The 27,425-nt window shown below is 43.3% G+C and overlaps 1 protein-coding gene across 1 annotated transcript in view; it reads left to right on the top strand.

The window, feature by feature from the left end:
- Window positions 1-27,425, top strand: part of ADGRV1 (adhesion G protein-coupled receptor V1) — a 487,191-nt gene that overhangs the window by 415,922 nt on the left and 43,844 nt on the right. Inside the window, exon 87 of the mRNA XM_019483282.1 lies at window positions 11,230-11,351. Within this exon, the coding sequence (XP_019338827.1) occupies window positions 11,230-11,351 (122 nt within the window). The remainder of the gene's footprint in view (window positions 1-11,229; window positions 11,352-27,425) is intronic.

The following is a 27,425-nucleotide window of genomic DNA, read 5'->3' as shown; positions in this document are numbered from 1 at the left end:
CTGGTCACAGGACACCACGATGAGTGACTTCCATCAATTACTACCCTCTGGGTTCCGACCCCGGAGCCAATTTTCCAGCCAGTGGATCGTGGAGGACCCAAGGCAACAATTGGCCAGTTTCTCCAAGAGGTGATCATGTGACACCAGATTGAAGGCTTTTTTGAAGTCAAGATATATGACATCAATCTCTTCTCCCTTGTCCAGGTGATAGGTCACCTGGTCCTAGAAGGAAATGAGATTGGTCAAGCAAGACCTACCCACAACAAACCCGTGCTGGCTATCCCTTAAGATGTTGGCATCGGACAGTCCATTAAGGATGGCCTCTTTAATGAACTTTTCTAAGATCTTCCCCGGGATAGAAGTCAGGCTGATGGGCCTATAGTTAGCCGGATCCACTTTCCTCCCTTTCTTGAAGATAGGCACCACATTGGCCTTCTTCCAGTCTTTGGGCACTACACCAGAGTGCCAAGAGTTTTCAAAGATCCGTGCTAGAGGCTGGGCTATGATGCTCACCAGCTCCTTGAGTACCCTGGGGTGTAGATTGTCAGGGCCGGCTGACTTGAAGGTATCCAGCTTCTCAAGAAGCTCCTTCATGAAGTCAGCATCAATGGAGGGCAGGGGATCACCCTCACCCGGACTTTCCCATCCCGTAGCGGGCATGGGCGTCCCATGGGGCTGATAAAAGACCGACACAAAGTACCTGTTGTCACAACCCAGTGATTTTGGTGCCTCGGCATGGTGGAATTTTCCCGCCACATGAGAGCCTCTTGCAAAGTAAAGGTTTTCTGTTGCAGCAGAAAACCCCCGGTGCAAGAGAGTTCCCGCCATTCGAATGCAAATTTGTGTCCCACTATTGGCCAGCTCTAAATTATGCACACGTGGCGGCTAGTAATTGGCTTGCTAGCCATTTAAAAATTAGCGCGACTTCTGCCCAAGTCGGAGAACTTTGAGCACGCTGCAGAGTGCCTCTGAAGAGATGTGACTCGTGGCTGAGCTGATCGATAGACTGATCACCTATCGATTCTTCTCCCCGTCGCTGAGCGCAATCCCAGAAGTATCCTTTTCCCTGCCGGCCTGATTTGTAGACGGACATGCTGGCCTGAACCCTGCCAGCTGGAACAACTAACGTAGTTGTTCAGACGACCGGACCATTTTCGTCGCAACCACAAGCGACGTAAGTAAAGTTTTACAACCATAAAGCTTTCTTGGCCTCTTTATTCACCAGCCCGCCCAACGGACGAGTAATTATTAAATCACCTAGAGTCGGCTTTGGCCGTCCGAGACATGGCGATGAGGATGGGATTAAAGGGCACGGTGATAGAGAAGAACCTAATCAGGTGCTGCCCCTGGTGCACCGGGACTCGCCACATAGAGAATACCAATGATCTATGGGCACATATCGCTTACCACCAGGCGGTAGAAGGGGATGAAAGAAGTATTGATGGTTACTTCTCCATAAAGAGAGAAGAAGCCGTAGTGAAGGAATGGAGAACTAAGCTATCCCTTGGGGAGTTCGGATGTATAATGGGGAGCGACCGGGTCTATTATCGACCCCCGGAGGAAACCTCGACCATATCCTTAGCCGGGGTGAAAGCGCGGAAGGCCGAAAAGCTGACCCCCGCTCAAGAGTTCGCTCAATGCATTCGATACTTAAGGGAAGGAGGGGAACCCCCCCCCCACGGACTGATTCAACTGTCCGGATTTGGTGCCTGAGTCACGGGGCCATGAGCTCCTCATTCAGCTCCGGGAGGATTTGGAGACTAAGGGCCGTCATGTGCTGAGATGGGGTCTAACTAAATGGAAGAAGGGAAAAATGATGAATGTGCTGTTCTGTACAGTAGCGGGTCTGCTAAGGGAATACGCAAATTTAGAGGCACAGATGCATACGGCGGGTAAGGAGTCGCTGGAGCGGACAGCAAAAGGCTCTGGAGCGGTGCTTATCAATAGCACTGGCCGCATGATACCGCTAGCAGAAAATGGCGCCGAAAGAAGCGTGAGCCATCCGGGAAACCCGGAAAAGAGGGGCGGAGCTTCAGAAGACCCGGTGGGGATCCGCCTAGCGCCCCCGCCCCCTGAGGTGACGTCGTCCCCAGTGGCCCCGCCTCCTTGCCAAGGGGAGGGGGCAATGGGAGGAGAGATGTACCCAACGCTCCCAGACGAAGAAATTAACTCTTTCTTTACCGCAGCTCACCCGATAGCTGTGACGAAGCATGTTGCAGATGAAGATGGTGCTACACGTACCACTGTTATCTCACGCACACGCACCTGACCAGAAATTCAAGAGCTTTGCAAGGAATCTAAGATAAGACCAGAAGAAAACTTGGCAATGTGGTTAGGATGGTTAATAGTGGAATTCGGATCTGACACCTTAGACAAAGAAGAAGCGAGTGCCTTGACCCGACAAGCGGCATGGAGCGGAGGACGTGCTACCGACTTGAATGTGGTCACAGACAGTGCCCACTGGCCCATCCCGCTCCCGGCGCTCGTAGTGGGACAGGTAACCCACAAATTTCACACCTGGCACGAAGGTCATCCACAGAAGGCTACTGCGGAGCAACTCCTCCTGGCTATAGTTGGGGTGTCATATCTCTCATGGAGTCTGAGAACAAATCCAATGGGACTAACCGCCGTGCAATGAAAAGAGAGATGGGCTCATCGCCACTTATCAGAACCTGGGGCAATTCCAACGCCCTTGGAAGCTATAGATGCCTGCGTGGAGGTATATGGAGTAGCAAACGCTGTTACACTCCGACTCTTCTTGAACCCAATGGCAGGTCAACCGGTGGGAAATCTTTTAGGCCATCTCCCACATCTACAAGCACTTATGAGGCAAAGTGAAGAAGCTTCTGATGATATAAGGGACCGACCTTCAGCATACCCAGCCGGAACACTGAGACCCAGACGTCAAGAATTTATCCCTCGACGAGAGCAAGGATGGTCACCTCCAGGAACCCCAAAGGAAAGAACCCTGAACGAAAGAACCATGTTTGGTTTTCTTCTTTCTCGCACCGGACTTACAAAATCTCAGTTGCGAGTTTTGGGAGAACGAACCCAGTCTCGTCTAGCCGAAGCATTAGGATTTAAATTCAAGGACCCATCAAAAACGAGTAATGGCCATCGGTTCCGCCGGCGGCCTTCTCCAGTTCAGACCTGACCCTACTTATTCTCGACCATACGCCGAACTCACTGTTTACAACCCTACCAATCCGGATGACCAACAACAAGCATTCTTCCTTCTCGATACTGGAGCTCAAACCAATGTGATTACCTCAACGATACCTCACCAAAAGACCACCAAAACAATTAAGGTACAAGGGCTTAACGCTATCGCCGTCACAACGAAGGTCAAATTTTGGGTCCAAGGCCACCGATACCCCCTAGAGGCTGTCCTAGGGGGCATCAACGTTTTAGGGATCCCGGGAATAAAAGCGCTTGACCTTAAAGAACAAGTGCTACAGGCATTACCCGTTATTATCCCAGAACAGGATTGGCATCGAGCAACGCTTCGTAACACCTCCACCTGGCGATATCGACCGACCCCCAGCTAAGGGACCTCTGAAACAGTCCCTTACTGACCTCCTGTGGCGACTCGAGCAACGAGGCTGTATTAAGACCGTAACAGCCAGCACCTACCTGTCATCAGGACGGGGAGTAGCGAAACCTGGAAAGCCCAATGAAGCCCGATTGGTTGTGGACTACAGAGAAGTCAACAAAAGGTGTCAGGTACTTCAACAACCTAAGCCATCTACTCTGCCACAATGTATGTTTGAGATGGCACAGTTCCAACAAAGTAAGTGGGTCGGAGTCACATTGGATCTTAAAAATATGTTCTTTTCCATTCCGATAACTGACCTGGAAGGAATACTAAACGTGTATTGATGGCATCATGTACAGGTGGATGGTCTGTCCACAAGGATATCGTAATGCTCCATCACTAGCCACTGGTGCCATGAATAACACCCTAAAGAACTTTCAAGCTTCATACTCTCTTCCCCCAGAGAAGGAATTAAAGATTTGGAGTTATGTCGATGACATCGCTATCATGGGTCGTGATAGTTCTGTAGTTACTAGTATAGTTAACCAACTAGTCGCTCACCTCCAGAGTGAAGGATGGACGATTAACAAGGAAAAGTCGTGTTTACATCCTGTAGATGACATTACGTTCCTTGGTACTCGGTACATCGGTTCCATTCACCACGGAATTTCGCATGAGGGTCCTGACATTGATCCATTAAAAACATTCTTCCCTATTACTAAGAGGCACTTTCAACAGCTGTTGGGTTATTTGAATTGGTATCGGCATTATGTTAGACCTAGTGATTTGGCACTCCTCACCAAATTGCAGCGACAGATCCGTAACAAATCCCGAAGGACCACGCCTTGGACAAAAGGAGATCAGCGAAACCTGCTTCGTCTGCTAGCCACGGTCAAAGATATACAACTCCATGCCATCGATCTGGGTGAGTCACTAACCGTAACCCTCAGGTTCACCACCAACCATGTGTGGGCTGTCGCACATAACCCTCACGATGAGCTAGTATATACAGCCCATAAGACTCTTCAGGCAGCACAACATCAATATGGAGCTGTAGGAAGAATCCTCCTAGCCGAACAACTGGTGGAGCCATTAGCAAGGGGGCATGGGACGTTACGCACTCCCGGTGCCACATTGTTACCCTTGCTGGATGCGGGAAGAGTTGACCCACATTTTCAGGGGGAATCCAAGACCTGGAATACGCTGGTGCTTACTCACCATTACACCTGGCATTGTTGGAGGTTGGAGGACACAGTACCTGATCCAAGCCCGGAAGAGGAAGAGAAAGTCCCTACATTGTATGGAACTTCTGCACCGGCATGGATGGCCTCAGATGGAACCTCCCGACATGGAGGAGACTATGGATATTATTGCAAAGCTTGCAACGATAAGGAAATTTTTCAAGCCGACCCAGATGATAATTCGGCCCAAAAATGTGAATTATTAGGATTCCTTAAGGTACTAGAACATTGTCTGACACATCATAACGATACACTCCCTGTTGCAATCATCGCAATTGATTCGCAATATATTTATAAAATTCTTACGGGCACAACTTTTCCCTCCGAAAATTTGAACGATTGGCAAGATATCTGGGAAACGTTAACTAAATTTGTGCGCCTCCCGTTGATTAGGCACACTAAGTCCCATCGTCCAGATACTGATCCAGTCCATGAGGTAATTGATAAGTTCTTAGAAGATCCACTCCAGACCAACATAGTCTTGCCTATCACATCTACCTCCGGTCCTGAAGTAAATCCATTCCTCGCGTGGCTTCATGAAAATTGGGGTGACCCGGGACCACGAGCTTGCCATCGACGTTGGTGCCGAACCTTTACGGAACCGGCTTCATACGGAGCTCGGCGCAATTGGGAAAAGGTAGCTCATGCCTGTGAGATATGTGCTAAAGAAAAGTGCCACAGAACCAAGCACCAACTTGGAGCTTTCGATCCTTCACAGTTTCAGGCAGGAAAAGTTTGGCAGGTGGATTTGCTAGGACCCCTCCCAGGGTCTAAGCCACCAAATAAAGGACTAGTTGTTGTCGACTTGGGAATGAGACAGTTGCAGGTTGTCCCCCTACGGAAAAGTAATGCTACCGCTGTCATTTCTGCTTTGACTGCTGTATTTGCTACCTGGCAACCCCCTCATGAGATTCAGTCTGATGGAGGACTCCCGTTTAATTCAAACGCTCTGGACAAATTCGCTCGCCTTCATAATATAGCCTGGCATCTTCATTTGCCGTACCACCCGCAGTCCAACGGTGTTGTGGAAAGACACATAGGTCTGTACAAAGAGCAGCTTCGCCTTAGAGGAGGAGGGACATTTAAAAACTGGACTAAATTTAATCATGGTGTCCTTATTTCACTAAACACTGCTAAACCATTATGGGATGAAGCTAATGTCCAGAAACCTCCACCTTGGGAGCCCAAGTTCCAACCAGACGAGTTAGTGTGGATTTCAATACCGCACCCCCATCAATCTCATCCACAAGTTCACAAAGGGACCGTTCAGTGGTCGGGACAATACCCCAACACCTATTCTGTCCAATTGGAAGAGAAGCCCGATCGTCCTCCTATTATCGTTCATCACAACTGGATGACATGCCGTTCCAACGTTCCCCCAGTATTCTTACAGTAAATCCAATTATGAGTCTTTTGTTTTGTGTTGTTGTTTTCTTTCTTCACAGGTCTAACCCCAGAAAAGTAATAATTCACAAACGCCCGATTGTGAGATTCATCAAGCACCATACTGCAGTTCGTTCGAGTCAATAAAGTGATAGTTGTGAAGGAGACATTGAGACGGCGAACGTCCATTTGCTCAGGACTTCTTATAACACTATTTTCTCATTTTTATTAGGCATTTTATTGACATTGTCTGTTAATAGGAGAGGACGGACTGACTACCAGATGAAGAGAATCCCAAGCAGACGATGATCAACAGTTGTTGTTATATGTTCAAAGTTATTGTATTTTGTAACTTGTTGAAAAGACCGGTCTATCAAGTTGTTTGTTTATGTATATATATATTACTGGTTGTTGAAGCTTTGCCAGTTCAATGAGTCCCGAAACAAAGATGCCGTATGATGTGCTCATGTGTCTAAAATTCCAGTTGTGCCGTCGGCAAGGGGGCATGTCACAACCCAGTGATTTTGGTGCCTCGGCACGGTGGAATTTTCCCGCCACATGAGAGCCTCTTGCAAAGTAAAGGTTTTCTGTTGCAGCAGAAAACCCCCGGTGCAAGAGAGTTCCCGCCATTCGAATGCAAATTTGTGTCCCGCTATTGGCCAGCTCTAAATTATGCACACGTGGCGGCTAGTAATTGGCTTGCTAGCCGTTTAAAAATTAGCGCGACTTCCGCCCCAGTCGGAGAACTTTGAGCACGCTGCAGAGTGCCTCTGAAGAGATGTGACTCGTGGCTGAGCTGATCGATAGACTGATCACCTATCGATTCTTCTCCCTGTCGCCGAACACAATCCCAGACGTATCCTTTTCCCTGCCGGCCTGATTTGTAGACGGACGTGCTGGCCTGAGCCCTGCCAGCTGGAGCAACTAACGTAGTTGTTCAGATGACCGGACCGTTTTCGTCGCAACCGCAAGCGACGTAAGTAAAGTTTTACAACCATAAAGCTTTCTCGGCCTCTTTATTCACCAGCCCGCCCGATGAACGAATAATTATTAAATCACCTTGAGTCGGCTTTGGCCGTCCGACACACCTATTTAATAGGTTGGCTTTTTCCTGGGTGTCAGATGCCCCAACTGGTTCAGCGGGGGTCCAGTGTTGCCCCTGCTTTTCCTCCAGCTCCCCACATATCTGAAAAAGGACTTTTTATTGTCCTTGATGCTCAAAGCTAGTTGGAGTTCAGTTGCAGCCTTGGCTTTCCTGGTATGCTCCCTACAGGACCGGGGGTGGTCCTGTAGGTGTCAGTGCTCTCACTGAGATTGGGCCTTACATGGCAAAACCTGCAGAACAGAACACCTGTTCACATTGTGCTTTGTTACAAGCTGTTCCTGTATTTGTGAAAGCATAAACATTCATTTAACAAAATTCATTGCCAAAGTAATAATTAAATCCATGAAGCAATTATTCTCTGCCTTGCTGAAAGGTAGCCTTGACATTGGATGCTTGATTATATTCACGTACATATGACTTTATTGTATTACAATAAGCAGCATAATTAAGGAAGACTATATATGCTCCAGCATTCCTATTTCCACAGTCATGACTGTTTTCCAGTCTATCCAATTTGTTGGCATAGCATTAACACAATGGGTAATAGGCAGTGTTTTGCAGGACACCTCTGCATCTTGAAATTTACCAAAGTTGGCAAATATGGACTTTGAAGTCTGTTGTGAGCATAGTCGATGCCAGGAGCCAACCCAATGTAATGTAACTTCTGGAAATTTCTATTCTAAGTTTAGCACCCGTGTTTTAGAACATTGTGCTGCCAGGCAATATCAAAACCTCAACATTATTTACATCCTTCAGACTACTGATATAATGGCAAATATATAGGACACGTCCAGATGAGCGTGCATGTGCCTCTTGCCCTGTCTCAAACCCCTTTCAGAATGGGGAAAAGGCACATGCAGGGACGAAAAAATCCAGGGGTCTAAAAAAACCCCAAAATTTAAAAAACCAGGGCAGGGCATGGTCCTGGACCATACCCTGAGGCAACTGGAGCTAGGTCCTCCCCAGAGTTGCTCTGGCTGCCAGAGTATCTCTATAGTTGGACCCTTGTCCTGGTGCTGAAACGCATGGCCTGCCAGACAGTGCAGCACCAGGGCTCCAGTGCCATAAGGAAGTGGTTGGGGGCGCTGGAGGAGGGTGGAGGGGACCATGGTGGGGGACCCCCACTGGCTCTGCCCACTCTGCCAGCCTTCCAATCCCTGCCCCGCCCAGCCCAAGCCACGCCTGCTCCTGCAACCTCCCCAATCACTTTCCTGCCCAGCCCCACCCTTCACCTCCCCACCAACCCTCCTGATCCCTGCTCTGCTAGGCCCCACCCCCTGCCTGCCCCTCCCGAACCCCCTCACTTTCCTGCCCAGCCCCACCCCTACATGCCCCCCAACACCCAATCACTTTCCTGCCTGGCCCCATACCTCACCAGGCCCCCCAAGCCTCCCTGATCACTTCCCTGACCGGCCCCACCCTTCACCTGCCTCCCCACCACAGCATCCCCATAGTTTAAAACAAACAAACAAACAACCCCCCACCAGCATTTACCGACAATCTGGTTGCCATCTGTCTCACTGGGGCCCAACCCTCACAGTGCTGGGCAGTGGGACAATCCCAGTGACCCCAGCCCAGGCCCTCCTGTCCCCTGCTGCCCTATGGTGCCATGAGGGGCTTTGCCAGGAGGCCCCGGAGCACCCCCACCCCTGCTTCTGGGGTAAATAGAGGCTTTTTCTCACTTTTTTCTTTTTTTTTCTTTTTTTTTCTTTAAAGTGATGATGCCTAGGGTTGGGGGAGCTGCCATGGGGGTACTAGTGGGGGCTGGGGCTGGGCAGGGCAGCCATTGGTGAGCCTGGGGAAGTGGGGGGTGGGCTGGGTTGGGCAGCTATCGGGGGGCTGGGGTGGGGCATGTGGGCCTTGTAGGGGGGGTGGTAGCCCCTGCGGGTGCCATTGGACCCCTGTTGGGGGGTCATAGCCCCTGTTGTGGGCTGTAACCCCTGTTAGGGGGCCATAGTCCTTGTGTGGGGGCTGAATCCCCTACTGGGGGACCAAATCCCTTGTGTGGCGACCGAACCCCCTCTTGGGACATCATAGCCCTTGTTTGGGGGCCGAAGCCCCTGTTGGCGGGGCTGTAGCCCTTGTGTGGGGAACAAACCCCCTGTTGGGGGGCCAAATCCCCTATTGGGGACTGTAGCCCTTGTGTGGGGGCCAAATCCCCTGTTGGGGGGCTGTAGTCCCTGTGCGAGGGCAGCAAAATATATATTCATGAATTCGTGAAACATGTATTTAGAGTTCACTTTATTATTATGATAGAGACACTGGTAGTCTTCCACATTGCTTTAACACTGTAGATATATCAATAAAACGTTGCCCAACTGATCGCTGTCTCTGTCTCACTCTTTCTGTGTCTTCATAGTGGTCTTTTGTTTTATTTGTGGAGGAACATGGATTTTGGGGTATTTTACAGAGTGATTTGGGGACTTTTTTGTTAAGAGATTTTTCAGTTTTCCAATAGGGAACACCAGAATTCCTACTTAGGAGGTCAGTGGCAGGACCCTGCCTGCTCAGAACTAGCACCTTGGACCCAGCTGGCTGTGGCTGACCTCTTGGCCAAATGGGGCAAGGAGGGCATGCTTTGATAGTTCAAAGCAGGCCACCACATCCGGAACATTTTCAGGGCGATAGCTGCCCAGATGGCCAGGCAGGGGGCCCACATGGCAGTAGTGGTGCACAGAGCCCACTGGAAGCTGGCCCAGAGGAGCAGATGCCTCTACTGGCTGTGCAGTCTCCATCCAGGTCTGGCAAGTGGCAGCAGGTCACAGCCAGGCACCAGGCCCCACTGCCAGACCATTGCAGTGTGTAGGGAACTCTCAGGGCTGCTTCAGCAGTCCAACTGGCACAAGGGCTGGTGTCCCCAGGTATCAATTGGCTGGGCCCCAGAAGGTCCTGAGAGCGAGTAGCCCTGAGCTACTTGCCAGGTCAGCTTTTTATACTGCTGGGGACAGCACAGATGCTGGCCTCAGGCTCTAGCTCCCCCTGGCTGCAGATCCAGGAGGAGCCAGGCAGGGTTATTTTGCCCCAAGTGGCACAATTTGCTCCACAACAAAGTGCATGTCCAAGCATGTGCGCTGAGGCAAAAAGCCCCAGCTCAAATTTGCACTGCTTCTATTTGAGCTGCTGCAAGCGCACGTGTTTGCATGTGTGGGTGCGCCCATGGAGTGCATCTGGATATAAGGCAGTCTGTGAAAACAAGTTTATAGGATAAGATTATGATTAAAACAAATCTATTTTTATCGGTTGAATTCTGTGCATTCAGCCAGATCCTTTTATATGTGCATAAAGTTAACTCATACACATCTTAGAAGACAGTGCAAAGACTTGAATGATTGAATAAATTTACTTGTTTGCTTAAATCTTTACAGGATCAAAGTTATGATCATTTTAAATTTGCAGAATAAATACAGTACATCAATAAATTAGCCATGTTCTCAATTTAAAATGTTATAGTCCTAATGTCTTTTAGTATTAATTTTAGATTTTTTCCTAATCCCTGGAAGTATATTTTTCATATTTTTCCTCCAAATGTTCCTGAATTAGAAGAATTCTTCTCATACTTGCTAAGTTTACTAAGCTTATAATATTTACTAATGACATATGTACTCTTCCCACCATAAAGCAAAACTTCTTATCTATTTTACATACTTGGATTGTCTCCAGATGGATTCACCTTGAAAGACCGCTGCCAACTCTGTTAGCTAAACCAACCAGCAGGTGGTGCCCTGAGAGAGGGTTGATTCATATCTCCTACCCCTTTCCTACCCCAGCACCCTCTCCCAGCGAGGGATAGCAACTTCAGGAATGCAGGTGGTCATCAGTGGAGCTTGTATACCACAGTTCACACTAGTCCGCAAGATATTCAGGTGTATACGACTAGTGAAAGAGATAGTGAATAACTGAGCTTCTTTATGTTTTGAAATGCTTTAAAAGGCATATCAACTGAAAGACTGAATTATGATTTCCAGAGATCCCATTGGTCTTGTACCTGTTTGCCCTAATTTCCATTACATGGCTGTGGGGAGGACTGCACGTGGCTTACAGGCACCTCTGGATGTTAGTCTTCTTTGTCATCTTTAATAGCCTGGAGGTAAGAACTTTTACCCTTTTTTTGCTGGCCTGTTCCAGAGAAAGAGAACAGATGCATTGTTGATGACATGTTTGATGTTTCAAGTTGTGCATATTGAGGAGAAACAGAAAGAAAGTGGAGGTGTTTATATGACAATTGTCACTAGAAATTTGGTTATACATAAAATTACTATACTAAATTCATATTCCACTAAGTGCATTGTTCCAAAGTAATGGCAATAATAATAGCATAGATATTTATCTCGGCCAATACATTAGAAAAAAAACCATAATTTATTCTATATATAACATAATCCTGTTTTGATGAACAAGGAAATGAAAGGATCTTCAAGCAACGGTAAAAATAAGAAAAGAATAGGGTCAGTATAAAATAGAAAATCTTTTTAAAGATATGAACAAAATACTGATATTTAAATTGAAACTTGGGATTAGCCTGTGTTGACCCAGTTAAAAACATCTTTTTATACAAAAAGAACATGATAGACTGGAGTTCCATTTGAGCTAATGACACTGAAAAAACATACATGGAGAACATATGTAGTTTTATTTTGATACATAAACCTATGTGTAACCTTCAGTGACCCTGATCCTTCAAATTCATAAACAGATGTGTATTTTTACACATGTAAGTAGTTCCATTGAGCTCAGCATTGCTTGTGCATAAATGTTTGCAGAACTGAGACTAGCCTGTGAAGACTGAGGAAATTCCTGCAAATTACAAAATGATGGGAAATAAACAAGAACACTGTACTATGTTATGCTGTTTAGATTTTTCTACCACTCTAATTACAGTAGTATCTGACCATATTCCAGTAGTGCATGAGTAACATGAATGATATCTGACATCTATTATTGATATAGACAAAGTCCTTGAAAGTGTGTAAATTCATGCAAGTATTCTGGCTTCACAAAACAGACTTTTTTTTAGGTTTTAACTCAGAAGTAATGCCACATTTCACTCAAAAAGGTGGAACTTAAACATTTCCAAAATTTAAATTTCATTTAGAAGTGCTACAGAGGTGTAGGTTTAAAAGTGCTTACATTTTCAAAACTAAAACAAACATATTTGTGAAATGGCTCAGGTTGGAATTGTGACTTTTAAACAATTTTATAAACAGTTTTCCACCACTTTTAAAGAACACTAATTTAAAATGTCCACTTTAAAAATAAACCCCGCTAGCACTTCTTCAGGTGCAAATGTAATTGACTTAGTAAAATACAAAAAGGCACCAGAGCTCTGTCTACACGAAGGCTCCTGTTAATGCAGCTGAACTGGTAGTGCCAGTGGAAATTCTTTGTTCGAACATTCACTGTTCAGATAAATTTGTCTGGATAATCTACCCACAGAATTTCAGTGTTGTTCCCTTTAATACCTAATAGTTTCAGAGTGGTGAAACGCATCACTGATTTAAATTGCTTATATTCTTGCTTTATTATCTTTATATATTTACCTATTTTTAGAATGCACTTTAGGCTTGTATTACATAAAAATACCCTTTTTCAATTATCTGGATACACATAATTGAAAAAGGTAACTGATTAGAATGGCAATCCTAGAAAATGGTGTTATGCCAGTAAGTGACACGTGCACCAATGTTGATGTGTCCATGTGTGTCTGATAAAACACAGTGACTTTACTGTCAATGAATATTTAGAAAAGATGCATATGAGTATGTATAAATATTAAGTAACCTTGAGCAAAAACACATAATTCCAAGCTGAGCTTTTTCAATATTGCCAGAAGATACTTTAAATGTATGTAAATATGCAACTTAAATATTAAATAAAGGTTTTTGTAACTTCTTAAAGAGCAGATCCTGGGAATGGGTTTTCATAGATTTCATAGACATTAGGGCCGGAAGGGACCTCGGAAGATCATCGAGTCCAGCCCGCTGCCCGAAGGGAAGGAAGTTAGCTGGGGTCGTAGGATCCCAGCAAGATAAGCATCCAATTCACTCTTGAAGGTGTTCAATGTAGGTGCTTGAACCACCTCCGATGGCAGGCTGTTCCAGACCAGTTTTAATTTGTAACGACAATTTCAAGAATCAAGATATTAATTTATAGAACAGGCATAAGAGGTGAAACAAAATACTGAAAACTGTGCAAGGATTATCAATACTAAAACAAGCAGAGGCCAATAAGATTCATAAAGGGTGTGTTAAACTGTGGACACAAAAGAATCTGGAGAGTGTATGTAAAATACAGATGCTAAACATGACCATGCCGTTAAAGATTCAGTGATTTTTTTTACTGAAGAAACTGTAAGTGGCACTGTGGTTAGTATTGTGTTTAAAATAGCACTTAAAATGGGGTATAAATGTTTGTTTGTCTCCAAAAGTAGTTCATCAAACACTGGAAATTTCACAAAGGGTTACATTCTGTGTCCTTTGAATTTTCCATTTAGATGTTTTTGCTTTAGTTGGTTTGGATTTTTGTGTCTGTTTGTTTATTTGCTTGTTTAAAAATTTGAATATGACTGAAAGTTTTTCTTGGTAGCCTGCTTTTCTATTGATTAATAAAGATATTGTCCAGATGCACAAAACTTAGCAGAAGTGAAACCCGACTAGATGTGGTGCAAGAGGATTTTGGTGGATTTTTCGATTTTAGAATTACGGTTCCTTTCAACCATAATTTACATTAAGTTATGCAACTCAGTGCATCTACACATACAATTAGCATGGCTGAATAAACTTGGGTGCAGTTCATGCCAGAGTTTATTGCTCCCAGGCACAGCATTTACATGTGCACCCAGGACCATAGCATGTTGACCCAGGATATCGCAGCAAGGTGCCTGGGGGAGGGGGAGGCACTGGCATAGGGTGTGGGGGGTCAGCCTGCCAGCCCAGAGCTGTTCTGCTCCCGCTCAACATGTTGTGGTGGGGCTGGCTGGGGCACAAGGGTGCTACAGTGCAGGGCTAGCCAACAGGCAGCCCCCACACTGTAGCACCCTCATGCCCCAGCCAGCTCTGGTCACTGTCTACATGTGCATTGTGGCACACTAACTTGTGGCAGGCAGTACTATACTATGGCAGAGTTAATTAGTTTATTGAGGCCTAATATCTCCACACATGTACATGGTGATGCTTTACTGAGGAGCTAATTAGTCACCTGCACAGTGAAGCACATGTGTAGATGCCCCCACTGAGAATTTATGTGCTTTGTACACAATCCTGGGAGATTGGGATTTGACACACACAAATCCTTCTTCATCAAGAGCCATACTTTTCTGTTGCATCTATGACAGAGAGAATCATGTACAGCTGCTGAAAGATGACGTGTTCTCCATTAACAGCTGCATTGCTAATCCCCAACAGCTCTGTCCTCAGTCCAGTCTCTTCCTTCATTAAAACAAACAAAAAAAATCTGCTAGGAAATTAATGAATAAGAACTTTCTTGTTTATTACAATAATATAACAAAAGGCATGCCTTACCTTTACAATTACCATAAATCACAGATCAGTTAGTGTAGTCCTTATATTTATAACTGCCTGTTTGCCCATACTTCTCTTTTCCTAACACAATTGCCTACTGCACTAATATCCATATGATGGTATTGAGAGACAGGATTCTCATTTTCTATCATGGCATTGCCAGTGCACCTTTACCTGCATCAAGCTTTGGATCTTAAAACAACAGGGCAGCACATGCTGAGATGGTAGCAACATATAAATCTTCACCTTGAATTTCCCAGCTCTTTCATTCTCTCAGTTCTCTTAAATTTGACTGATTTTTGCTGCAAAATACAGAAAATCCCACTTGTTCAACTGGTTATTACCAAACCATCTGCCACATATGTTCGGATGTTCTGGCAGGAATTGAAGTACAAGATCCAAGAGGGGAAAAAAAGGTACCATAAAATTTGCCTGTCACCACCATGCCAAGTAATATCCAAGTTATGTTATTCTGGATACTTGCATTTAATGACTTGTCTCCTGGTATGCAGCAGAACTTCAGCATTTAGGTCTTGTGTACCCATGAAGAGGGTTAGCATTTGTTCCTAAAGATTGACAGGCTGTCATAGAAGAACCACCACAGGCTGCATTGTAGCACCTGCATAGCAGATAGAGCCAATGGATTTCTGTTTCTCTTATATAGATATGAACCCTGTGAAGCACAAGAAAAATAAATCCTGAAAAGACAGTGCTCTAAACATGCTCATTTTTTTGCCTTATTCTAGTCCTGGAGGATCTGTATAGCCTCAAGTATAAAATGTATATTTTTCCTCTAAATTGAAACTAGCTCTAAAATTTCACAAAATAAGTAAAACACTTTTTCTGGCTTGATTTATTAAATATAAATGCATAGGCCTGGAGTTCCAAAACATAAACTTGTAAATAACACCTTTTACTTTGAGCTATGACAAGTATAACAGCCTTACCCATCATATTTTAAAAAGTGTGTTTTATGATTTGGTGGAGCTTTTAAACAAAAAAATATAATAAAAGAATAGCTAATACTTCTTTTGCTGCTAGACTTTAAAAATAACTTTTTTAAAAGTATAAAGCTGCCACATATTAAAAGCCAAGCAAAAAGAACATTTTCTAATGCTGGGTGCCCAGAGAGCTGTTAAAAATATAAAAGATCTTCTTTCTCAACTGTACAGCCTTATGATTTTTTTAATGGAGGTTTGTTTTCATTGTTAAGCCACTAAAATAAAAAAATGTTTAAACAAGTATTTTCTGAAAACATGCAACCATTTTAATAATAGCAGCAGCACATTGCTTACTAGGTTATTCTCCTTCAGAAAAAAAGGAAGTTCAGTGATCTAATCAGGATGCAGAAACGGTACCACGTGAGTTAGGTGAGTAGCCATTAGGGCTGTGTGAAGCTTCAGTTTCTGATTTGATTTGGAGGAGATTCAGCCTGATTCGGCAGCCAAATCTCAGAATCTGAATCAAATTGGGATAAAAAGGTCTGAATAGATCCAAAGCCTCCAAATCAATTTGAAGGAGGTTCGGAGATTTGGGCAGTCCCTGCTCGCTGCCACAGGGAGCTGGACTTGGACTCCGTGCCAGTAGGTAGGGAGTGGGGGGAGGGGTGGCTGGAAGAGGGGGAGGGGATCTGGGGGGGACCCCCACCAAGCCCCATCCCCTCCCTGCTCCCCCAGCCTTCCTGAGAACCCCCCAACCCCTGCCTGCTCTCCCAGCCCCATCAATGGCTGCCCCACCCGATCCCAGCATCCCAGCGCTTAAAAAAAAAAAATGCAAAAAAAAAAAGCCCCGTATTCACCAGATACTGCAGTAGCCATTGGGGCCTCTGGGGGCTCATGGTAGAGCCCCCCCATGCACTGTGGGGCAGTGGGGAGCAGTAGGGATGTCCCCCCCCCCGCCCTCCAGCCTGGCAGGAGCCAATGAGTGCAGGGTTGTTTTTTTTAAGTGTCGGGATGTTGGGTCCAGGCAGGGCAGCCATTGACGGGGCTGGGAGAGTGGGCAGGGTATGGGGACTGTTCGATTTGGAGATTCATCTGATTCTGAATCAGATTCGGCTGAATCGATTTGGGACGGTGATTTGAATCACCAAATTGAATCAGTGTCCCCTGAATCGACTGAATCCAAAGCAAATACTAGCTGCTTTGCACAGGCCTAGTAGTCATGTAGCATGAAAAAATGAGCAGTGAATGGCCCAGTTGAAAATTTTGCAAACAAAACCCATAGACTGAGATGTGTTTGTTTCTGCTATCCATCAAATAATCTATGAATACTGAAAAGATTAATAAAAGAAAAAAAGCACACAAACTACTTGTGAATGGAAAAAAGGATAATTACTAACAAATAGTACTCTAAATAAATAAATCAAGCTCTTGTAAGAAGCTACACTTTTATAAAGGACTGTCATATTATACTTATCACTAATTAGGAGCTAGGATGTCTGGCCTCTAGATTGATACAATTAGATACAAAAGTTCCCTCTGGTCTGCAGTTTCTACAGTACAGAGTTTAGGCTTGCTATGAACAGCTAGTTTCCAATGTCCTTTGAAACTTCAATCTCAGCCCTAATGTTTTAGGAGAGGAAGACAGAAAAATTAAGCAGCATTCAGTAATGGACAGGATGCTTTCAGAATGATTCCAAGGAGAACTAGCTATGTTCTAGTGTTTGTTGTTCCAAGTTGTTCCCATTGTTTGTCTTTATCATCTCTGGGACTTGATCATGATCAATTAAAACCAGTCTAAGCATCTCTACTATAAAGGCTACTTTACCATTTTTTTGTGCCACATTATTGTTATACATTACGTCTAAATGTGGTTTAGAAACAAGTTACTGTTCTTTTAGAGCCTTTTCCCAACAGGAAAAAGAGCATTAAAAGGCTCACAAGAAACAGGACCTGTTTCTCTTCTTGCTGAAGAGATACAGGGCGCATAACAAAACTGAACATTTGACACAACAGACCATAATACTCAAACACATAAATTATTTTGTAAAAGAAAACAGAAAAGGAAAAACCATGTTTAGCTTCCAGGAAGGGTTCAGTAGATATGCTTGGTGTAAGGTATTGTATATTATCCAACTTGTTTATCATCAGAATAAATCAGCCAACTCTTGGGAAATGCATTTGGTACAAATAACTACTACAGAGGACAAATTGTTTTCACACACTTCCTTTGCTCTCTCTTCCCAGCAACTGACAGTAATAAGAAATGTCACTGGTTTCCACTGGAAACAAATATACAGTATGAACTATTCATGTATGGTAGAAAGGAAGGCTATTCCTTTCTCTGTAGCCCCTGGAATAAACATGCAAAGTGCTATGTGTAGGGACAATAGCTGATTTATATGGTCACTGAATAAACAGTGACTGAGAAAATAAATACAACTAAACTACTTCTACTCACTGAGGCTCTTTCTGCCTGCTTATAAAAGAAAAAAAAGGAAAATCAAAAACTGAAAAGCTCAAGAGGAAAATGATAACACCATATTCAGAATATCTGATGTTTTGAGTTCCTCGGCTGTACGTTCTTGATTATATTACTAGGGTAGCATCTGTGTCACAGAAACATTCTCTGTGTTCTCATGTGAAAGGCCTTGGATGCCTTTTCTAGTCAGCTGCAAAACAGAGTGACTTGCCTAAAATCTGTACATTTCATTGGCTAAGCCAGTTACTCACAATATGCTCATCAGGTTCAGGAACGGAAGATTAAGCTGTTATTTAAATTGGTTGCTGGTGAGTAAAAGGGTTAAGATCTTAGAATCAATCTTGCATGTGTTACAGTACTAGAAACTAATTGTGAATTCTTCAAATGATTAATGACGTTTGTTTGGATAAGCGATTGGTGGACTTCCATGTTTTTACATTCTATGAGGAGCTTATCCAGTGTTTGCAGAAGTCACTAGAAGTATTTCCACTGACTGTTGTGGGCTTTGGATCATCTCTTAATTCATTTTGAGGCTTCCTCCAATCTCTCTTCACATTTGCTTGACTCATTTTGTCTCTGCAACTTCCCAACACTTATGACTGCCTCCCTGAGCCTGTCCTTGGTACCCACATTCCAGATTGCCTTTGACACCCATTTATCCTCCCAGTTCACATTTAAGCTAGCTAGGTGAGGTACCAAAGAGGTCTAGCTGTGGCAGTGTAGAGTGCCACCTAAAGTAACTGCTTTTGGGCAGCATAAATTAGCTTCATGCTGCCATAGAGATACTTCTTCATGCTAGCTTTAAACAAATTAGCTCAGGTGTCCTGAGCATAGGTATCTCCCCACCATACTGTAGTTTCTTATGAGACTGAAGTCTAGTATGAGATTCAGATTACTTAGATGGAGATGTATAAAGCAGATGCATGTAACTCTGCAGGAAGACAGCTGGGTCATGCACCAGATCTTAAAAGATGGGCATCAGTTAATGTTGCCACCTGGCTTGTATGTCACCAAGCTGATAGTCATATTCAGGAGGGGAATATTTCCTTCCACTGAATGAAATATCTCATATTAGCAGTGCTGAACAAACAAAAGGCTTCTGCTGGCTTCCCTGGTGTACTATAGTACTGATACAATGCAGCTTATGCTACAGGTGCTTCACCATGCTGAAGGCTTATAAAAGAGGGCTCCTTCAGTGTTGAGTGGCTTTAGAGAGAGAGAGAGAGAATGAAAAGCAGGAACTGTTATAAGGGTTTCCATAAGTGAAGCTCTTCTGAACCATAAAAAATGTTTTTTAGAACTCTCTCTTACTATATAGGGATCTTTTTACCTTTCTTTAATTTAGAATTTTTAATATGAATCAGCAGCATGAACTGCTTTTACTAGGCAACATTTTAAAATGACTAAGTATGAAAAGAAAAGTTTTACCAGCTATTGGAAAGAAAAAGCAACTGAGAAACAGAGGATAGTAGAGCAGTTTGCATCTCCAGTTTCACAAAATATGTAGCTAGTGTTTTGAAAGCTTGGAGATAATGTACCTTCCAAACCTATGATTCTATCTCCTAAAGCTTTTTGAAATGTCAGAAGCATTTTTTTTAAAGTGTATTAAACATTTTACGTTTGTAAAAACTTTAAAGGAAATGCACATGAGATCAAATATTTACCTTTGCAATTTTATAAGTACAGTCAGGTAGGAACATGTGTTTCCACCCCAGGAGAATTTTTCCAGTTCTCAAAAATTTTCTGTTACTAAATCTGGACAAAATACAATAAAAAAAATGTCAGTAGCCAAAAATCTGTCCCTCCTGCTTCCTTTGCCCCTAAAATAAGAAATCAGATCAATTGGAATGTTTTTTTCAGTGATAACCATCTTATCTTTTAGTTTCAATTATGAAAAAAACTTGAAAATTGAAATTTTAAGTAAATGTTAAAATGGACCATTTTGTAAATGTTATATATATTTTTTTTAATATATTTTTTTAAATCTAAGATTCATCAGGTCTCATTCTTTCCCCAAACAATTTTGGTTAAAATGAATCTGAACTGTGAGATGGGGAGGGGGAGGGGAAGTTTCTTTGGAAAATTCCTATAAAACTTCGTGCCCAGTCTCACTGGTGAAGAGTAAATTAAGTCAAGAATGGTGAACCCTTTCAACATTGTTGTAAGCATTGTAGTTATTATCTGTAGCAAGTCAGACCCTAGGACAGCCATGTCACCCCCTAGCAACCACCTTGGATCCTGCCTTATTCAGCCCCTTTCAGTGCCCCACCCTTTAGTCTTGTCTGCCATACCTTAATGTATGGGGATACCTTAAAGTAAAGTGGGGATGCTGCTCTCAGAGACCTGTGTATGTAAGGTGCTGTTTCTCCCCTGGCCCCTCAGACTTAGGTCCCTGCCCTGGCTCTTCCCCAGTTCCAGCCTCACCCTCCCAGGTTTTAAGCACCTTAGCCCCAATATTGCCCTCCTGAGCTCTGGGGGCTTCAGGCCGTCCTTCCACTTCTTTCTCTTTTGTGATGTGGACCCATGTTTATAGTTTATTTGTTACAGTCTTACGTCCTATGTTCACAGTCTGGTCCTCAAACAATAATAGTAATGAATCCTTAGGTGCAGTGTGCATCCTCCAAGCCTCCCCTCACAGCTACTCCTGGTCCTCCAGTTTATATTTAAACAAGGTATAAGCTAACCACTATCAAACCAAAATTCACCCCCAGCCTGGGTCTCTATCAGCACAGGGGATGAATAACCATACAACAAAATGAACTTAACTTCGATGCTGGTACTCCTGGGCTTTGTTTTCAGCCCTTCAAGGGTCTGAAGTTCCCTTGACCAGACAGGCCAGAGCCCATTCCACCACCATGGTTTGAAATTTCTCTGGTCTTGTGGAGCAGAGCCAGTCTCCTCTTATAGCCATGGTCCTGGCCTTATGAAGCCTGTAACCACCTCTCTAGGTCACTTGATCCACCATTTCTGCCCCAGGCCGGTCAGTCACTGGCCTGATTGCACTATCTACACCTGATACCAGCAGGCATCTTCTTTGGGCCCAGTCTCACTGGCCCAAAAGGCTCTCTGCCCCTGCTAGTGCCTCCAGGGACCTGGAGCCAGCTAACTGCTGCTTCCTGGCTCTCTCTCCTCTTCAGTAATGGGACAGGGCCCCATTATGTTATCAAGTAGCAATTTAAACATATTAGGCCATTATAAGTATTTTGCCTGAGGAATGAATGAAGATTAAATGGCTATACCTATTTTGCATTCAAGTGCTCCAAAGTGATCTTCAGTCTACACAATTATAACTGAAAGGTATTTTTTTCAACAAATGTAACTAAGAATCTTCAGAAATGATAGATTAATGCATTGGCAAGTTCTGCAAACTGGCTGATTTATGGAATTATCCAATTGTAAAAGATGAACTAATTTGTTCTAGATAGATAATAGGAATGAAAAGTGCAGAAAATTGAATAAGAATGCTTAGAATATATTGCATCATAAACTTACTGTGTCAGGTGCCTTTATATGTGGACCTGAGGGCTTCTCACAGAGAACATCATAACTGCAAGCTACCATTGAAGCTATCACACAGGTTAAAAAAGGTAGCACTTGTGCCCCGGGGAGCACAGAAGTCATTCCCAAGTAGAAGGGTCTGGCGTTATTCAGGCCTTTATTCATCAAAACATCTGCACCACAGATTTACCATGCTGGGGAGCAGGACTCTCAGACTAGGTACAGACATTCAGAAAGCCTGATGCAGAATTGATTTAAGTTATGCGGTTTCCTGAAAGTGGTATAGTTTAGATCAGTCATGAACAGGACACATATGGCACCTGTAAACGTGTGGAGAGGCTTTTCCGAGGTATTGTAATTACAGTGCATTGGGGCAGACTCGATTAATCAAGTCTGCTGGAGTGTAGTAATTACCACGTTCCAGCCAACTCCAACATCATGTGCAACAGTGTCCCCACATTGAAAAATGGCAGCAGGGGTGCTTTAACTAAAGCTTGTTTGATGAGTTTTAATTAAAGCTCCATTGCCACCATTTTTCAGCCTGGGGACACTGATCTACATGATGCTTTGGGCACTTTAATTAGAGTAGCTCTCAAAGTTGCTCTAATTAAAGTGCCTCTCTCCTTCCCGCCCCCCCCCCCGAGCATGTATATAAACTAACTTCACAGAAAGCACTGTGAGTTAGAACAATCTTCCTGACCCAAAGATGTAAGCTGTTGGGTCAGGAGGGTGGGGGATCAATCTCTAATTTGGAGCCAATCCACGGAGAGAGGCTGCACCTCTGAAACCTCTTCCTCTAGCTCCAGCCTCATTCCCCCAGCTCCTATTCTGTCTATTCTGGAGTTTCCCCAGCTGTGCTGGAGTGGTGGAGTGGGGGAGGGATGGCTTGGAGCACTCCACCTCGAGGAGGCTTTAGTCCACCCAGCTCACCCTTCAGCACCAGCTAGGCAACCCCCAAAATGAGCTCCCTCCTCTCCTTTCCCCATTTCCCATTCTGAAAACAGCACCAGGAGCACAGCTGGGCTGTGTCAGCCTAGACCTGCTCTAGGCATGCACAGACAGAAGTTAATGAAGGCACTCCACTTTGGAGCACCTTCATCTCAATCCTCATGTAGTGAGGGTTCAGATTGTCATGGAATCAGGCCCTTTTAAAGCACTCTGCAGCCATGCACTTGTGTTTAGTCACAGCGATAGAGCTCTTTCAGAGGCCAAATCAAGTGAAAATTGTCACTTCTGTCTGTACCTTTAGACTGGGTTCCCCTAATTTGAAGCCAGTTTATGTGTGCTGAACTTCTGTTCTGTTACAGGTATAGACTGGTTTTGTGTACCAACCTTCTATTTTGTTATGGGTATAGACTGGTTTCCTCTCACTTATAGTGGTAGAAGTGCAATGTCTGTACCTGGCCTTGGACACACTGCACTGTTACACCCAAACTACTTTCTGAACTAGGAACAATATATTGATTTTATTTTATTTTACTTGATTTTATTTTATTTTATTTCTTCAATTTATATGCCACCCTTCCCAACAAAGGTGTAGGGTGCCTTACGATAAGAAAACAGAAGAAATTATAAGCAGGAGAGTGAAAAGAAGACCAAAACTTAAAAGCTTAAAAAAGGAACTGGAATATCAAGATAAAGCATAAACCCCATAAATAACATCTCAACCTAATTTTTTGTAGCAAATGCCTGCCCAAATAGGAAGGTCTTACAGCACTTCCAGATGTCCAGCTTGGGCTCTTGTGAGCCTCAAGAGAAAGCAGTGTTCAAATGGCACTGAAGATGAACTAATTTGCAGCAGAGAATTAGAGTACTTGTTAATTTACCTACGGTGTGATACAAACATAGGTACGCAGTTTCCAGGTCAGGTAGCAATCCACATAGAGCAGTGTGGAATTCTTTAGGGCATTGCTGCCCAGCATGATAGATTTGTGGTGTATCCATAGCTTAAAAAGTTTACAAGAACTTTACCAAGAACTACAGACATGAACAAAGTTAGTGAACAACCCCACATCTAAATTCAGGGTGAGAAATTGGGAGAAGGCAGAGGGAATGCACCAAGAATCACAAAGAAAGTTTGAAAATGAAGGGAAAGTGCACCGATATTTGTGGAAAATGAAATCCATAAATATAAAGCATAAAAAAACACATGAAATTCAAAAAATGGTAATGATGATAGTAAGTTTCACTTGGGGTCATTTGCAAGAACTGTGGCAAGAGAAACCACAGCGTCATAGCATGTGACAGAAAAGACCGCATTTCTTTGAGAGCCAGCAGTGACTCAGAGAATGAGATTTGCATGTTACAACATTGATTCAAAATATCAGAAATTAAAGTTTTGTGTAGTTCATACTAACACTACAAAGACAATGCAGCAAAACACACACACACACCCTGAATGCCAAGAATGCCAAATAGGTTGCAGCAAAAAAGTCAAATTAAAATTATACAATGGCATGGTCATACTACAATGTAGGATAATGTAAATTTTAAGAAAAATACAAAGGAAGTTATGTATCCTGAAATTTCAGCTATTACAGAGCCTTCAGCTGTCTTCAGCTAAAACAAGTGAATGCATGAACCTGCTGTCTTTAAATTTTGGTTAACACTCAAAGAAAAAAATGCATTCTGGCATCACTCTGCACTGCTCTTTTTAAAGCTGTGTTACACTTGGAAATAAATAAAACAACCCATTCAGGACAGAGACATTTCCCCATAAAGTAACCATTTTATTAAAAGAAATAATATTGCAAACATTAAAGCCAATGGAAAAAGATGGTACAGTGTGTTAGTGAATGAGAATCCAGACAAACTATTCATTTGCAGAGATCACTGTAATTTAAACAAACACTGAGAAGTTCATTACAGCTGAGGGAATAGTATGTGGCTTGACAAACACAAAAATATTCTCACTGTTTAATGTCTAAGGTAGATATTGGCAAGTATTACTAAATAAGGAAAGCACCTCCTTGTCACCTTTTGGAAACCAGCAGGTAGATGCACATGGTTGATAATACCATTTGGTATGAAACCCTCAGTAGAATGATCTCAACATTGACAGAAATATTGCTAATAAGACATAAATGTGACATCTGATGTGTGGACCTGGAGACATCATGATGCACACTGGGATACCTTCTTCATGTGTTAGAAAGAGTTAGGGAAGTAAATCTAAAATTTAAAAAATAAATAAATAAATAAAAAGATGGACAGGACTGTTTCTGATTTTACAAGGGCTATGACATGACCCCGCAAAAGTAAAAGCAATCAGTTGTCCATACCTAAGGATGTTAATTCAGTTCAGAAACATTTAAGATTCATGAACAATGTGACAAAATCTGTTAGATGTGTGTTCATCCCTGACAAGACTACTGGACAATGACAAAATGTGGACATAAGGTAGAATGCTGTTACCCTTTGTAAATCTCAGTGGCAGCTTCCCAGTTGCATAAATGGTCTTTTTTTGCATTTGGGCACAGTTTATTATTCCTTCAGCCTGGACGAATAAGTATGCATGCACATCCTGATCATTCCCAGTAGGATAAACACTGCGCAGGCAAGTGCAGGAATACTTGTGTGTGCCCATTGCCAATTCACATGTTATAAAAATGTAGCCAGTAACCCATGTGCAACAGGATAGTCTGTCCCCTGATACATATGAGCAACCAGCTCTGCTTAGGGCACTCAGTTGTAGAGCATCCTGCTAATGAGGGTGTCGAGTGGGAGCTTGAAACCCAGAGGAGAGAGGAGAAGGCTTTGAGAGAACAGTTTGCAAGGAGGAGAAGCCAGACTGCCATACAGGGGAAAAGTCTGAGGAGAAGGTGACTCTTCTTCTAATATCCAGAGAGGGAAGATGATTTTGGTTTTGTTTGGGTTCGTGTTATTAGAGATTGAATTTTGTTTGATGGGAATTGAACTTCCTGAGGAAGTACTAGTCAGCCTGCAAAAAGCAGCACAGTAAAGGAACTGCTTACACCATGACTGTCAAGTGTTAGACAGATGAAGAGGGTCTAGAGCCTCAGTCTCTTGCTTACTATACAAGTGCTATTAACAGTCTGCTGTTGGGGTAAAATTCTGGAGGCGGGTCTTCTTCCTTCTGGGACTTATGATCACTGATATGTGGACATTATTTGCATACCTGTCTGGCCTGGCCATTGCCTATTGCACATGCTCAGCATACACATGTGTGTTTATGCATCCATGCTGCAGGAATAATAAAATCACAAACTGTGCAGAAATGCCAAAAAAGCTACTACTTCAGCTGGAAAAACTGCCTTTAGCTGCATAAATTGGAACACAGTTCTGCTCAGGTTACCAGAACTTGATGCATCCATTGCTTGTATTAAAGAAAATCGAGCAAATTCTGAAAAAACTACAGACTGCATGAAGGATCAACCATACAACGTGAAACCAATGAAAGGGGCTTAGGCCTAACTCCTACAAAAGTGACAGCCATCTCTTTTGTGTCACGATCACTATCACCAATGAAACAAAGATTGAAAAAGCAGGTCTTTCAATAGCATTTAAGCACTTTGTTCAAGTATAGGTATCATCTGAGTGAATGACTTGACTCACTTGTCACTATACCATGTTTAAGCATAAAAAGGTACCTCCCAAATTTGTATACTCAGCATTAGTGCTTCTTTTTTGTACCATGGTCATTAATTAAAATATTTAATAAAATTAGTCCCAAGAAAGAATCATAGAAAATTAAGGTTAGAAGGGACCTCAGGAAGTCATCTAGTGCAACTCCCTACTCAAAGCTGGGGGCATCCCCAATTAGATCATCCCAGCCAGTGCTTTATCAAGCCGGGCCATAAAAACCTCCAAGGATAGAGATTCCACCACCTCTACGTAACCCGTTCCAGTGCTTTACCACCCTCCTAGTGATAAAGTTTTTCCTAATATGCAACCTAAAATCCTCTTGCTGCAACCTGAGACCATTGCTCCTTGTTCTGTCATCTGCTACCCCTGAAAACAGTTTAGCTCCATCCTCTGTGGAAACACCCTTCAGGTAGTTGAAGGCTGTTATCAAATCCCCCCTCAGCCTTCTCTTCTGCAGACTAAATAAGCCCAGTTCCCTCAGCCTTGCCTCGTAAGTCATGTGCTCAATCCACCTAACCATTTTCATTGCCCTCCACCAGGATGAGTCCTCGAGGAGCTACACTAAAAACCTCCCTCTAGGTTGATGGGTCTCCTTTTAACCAGTACCTTGCAATTCTTATCTTAATTCCCATCTTGTCCAGCCTCACTAATAATTTCCCATAACACACTATAGCATATGTTTCACTGAAGTCCAGGTAGATATGTTCTATTGCATTTCCTTTGTCTAGGAAATCAGTTAACATGTTTAAGGAATTATTGCAGTATATAGGAAAACGCAATCTACTTTTGATTAAACCCGTTACATTTTGCCTCGTTTTTATTTTCATAAAAATCTGTTCAATAGTCTTGAATACTATTGAGGTTAAACTGCTAGTTCCACAATTTTGTGAATCACTTTTCTCCCTTTTTCAATATAGGTGCCATCTTTTTTATTCTCCAAAACACTGTAAAACTTTTTATCCACAGGGGACATGCCTAGAAGTAATGGGCTGAAATTACAACAGAGATTTAGGCTAGATATTAGCAGGAGTATTCTAATTACAAGGATGATCACGCACGAAAACAGATTATCTAGATAGGCTGTGGAATTTCTAGCATTGGAATTTTTTAAGTGTAGGTTA

Source organism: Alligator mississippiensis, chromosome 3 (genome assembly GCF_030867095.1).
Source record: "Alligator mississippiensis isolate rAllMis1 chromosome 3, rAllMis1, whole genome shotgun sequence".
In the NCBI taxonomy this organism is placed as follows: domain Eukaryota; kingdom Metazoa; phylum Chordata; order Crocodylia; family Alligatoridae; genus Alligator; species Alligator mississippiensis.
The sequence above is the reverse complement of the archived record's forward strand: the minus strand, read 5'-3'. Positions and strand labels throughout refer to the sequence as shown.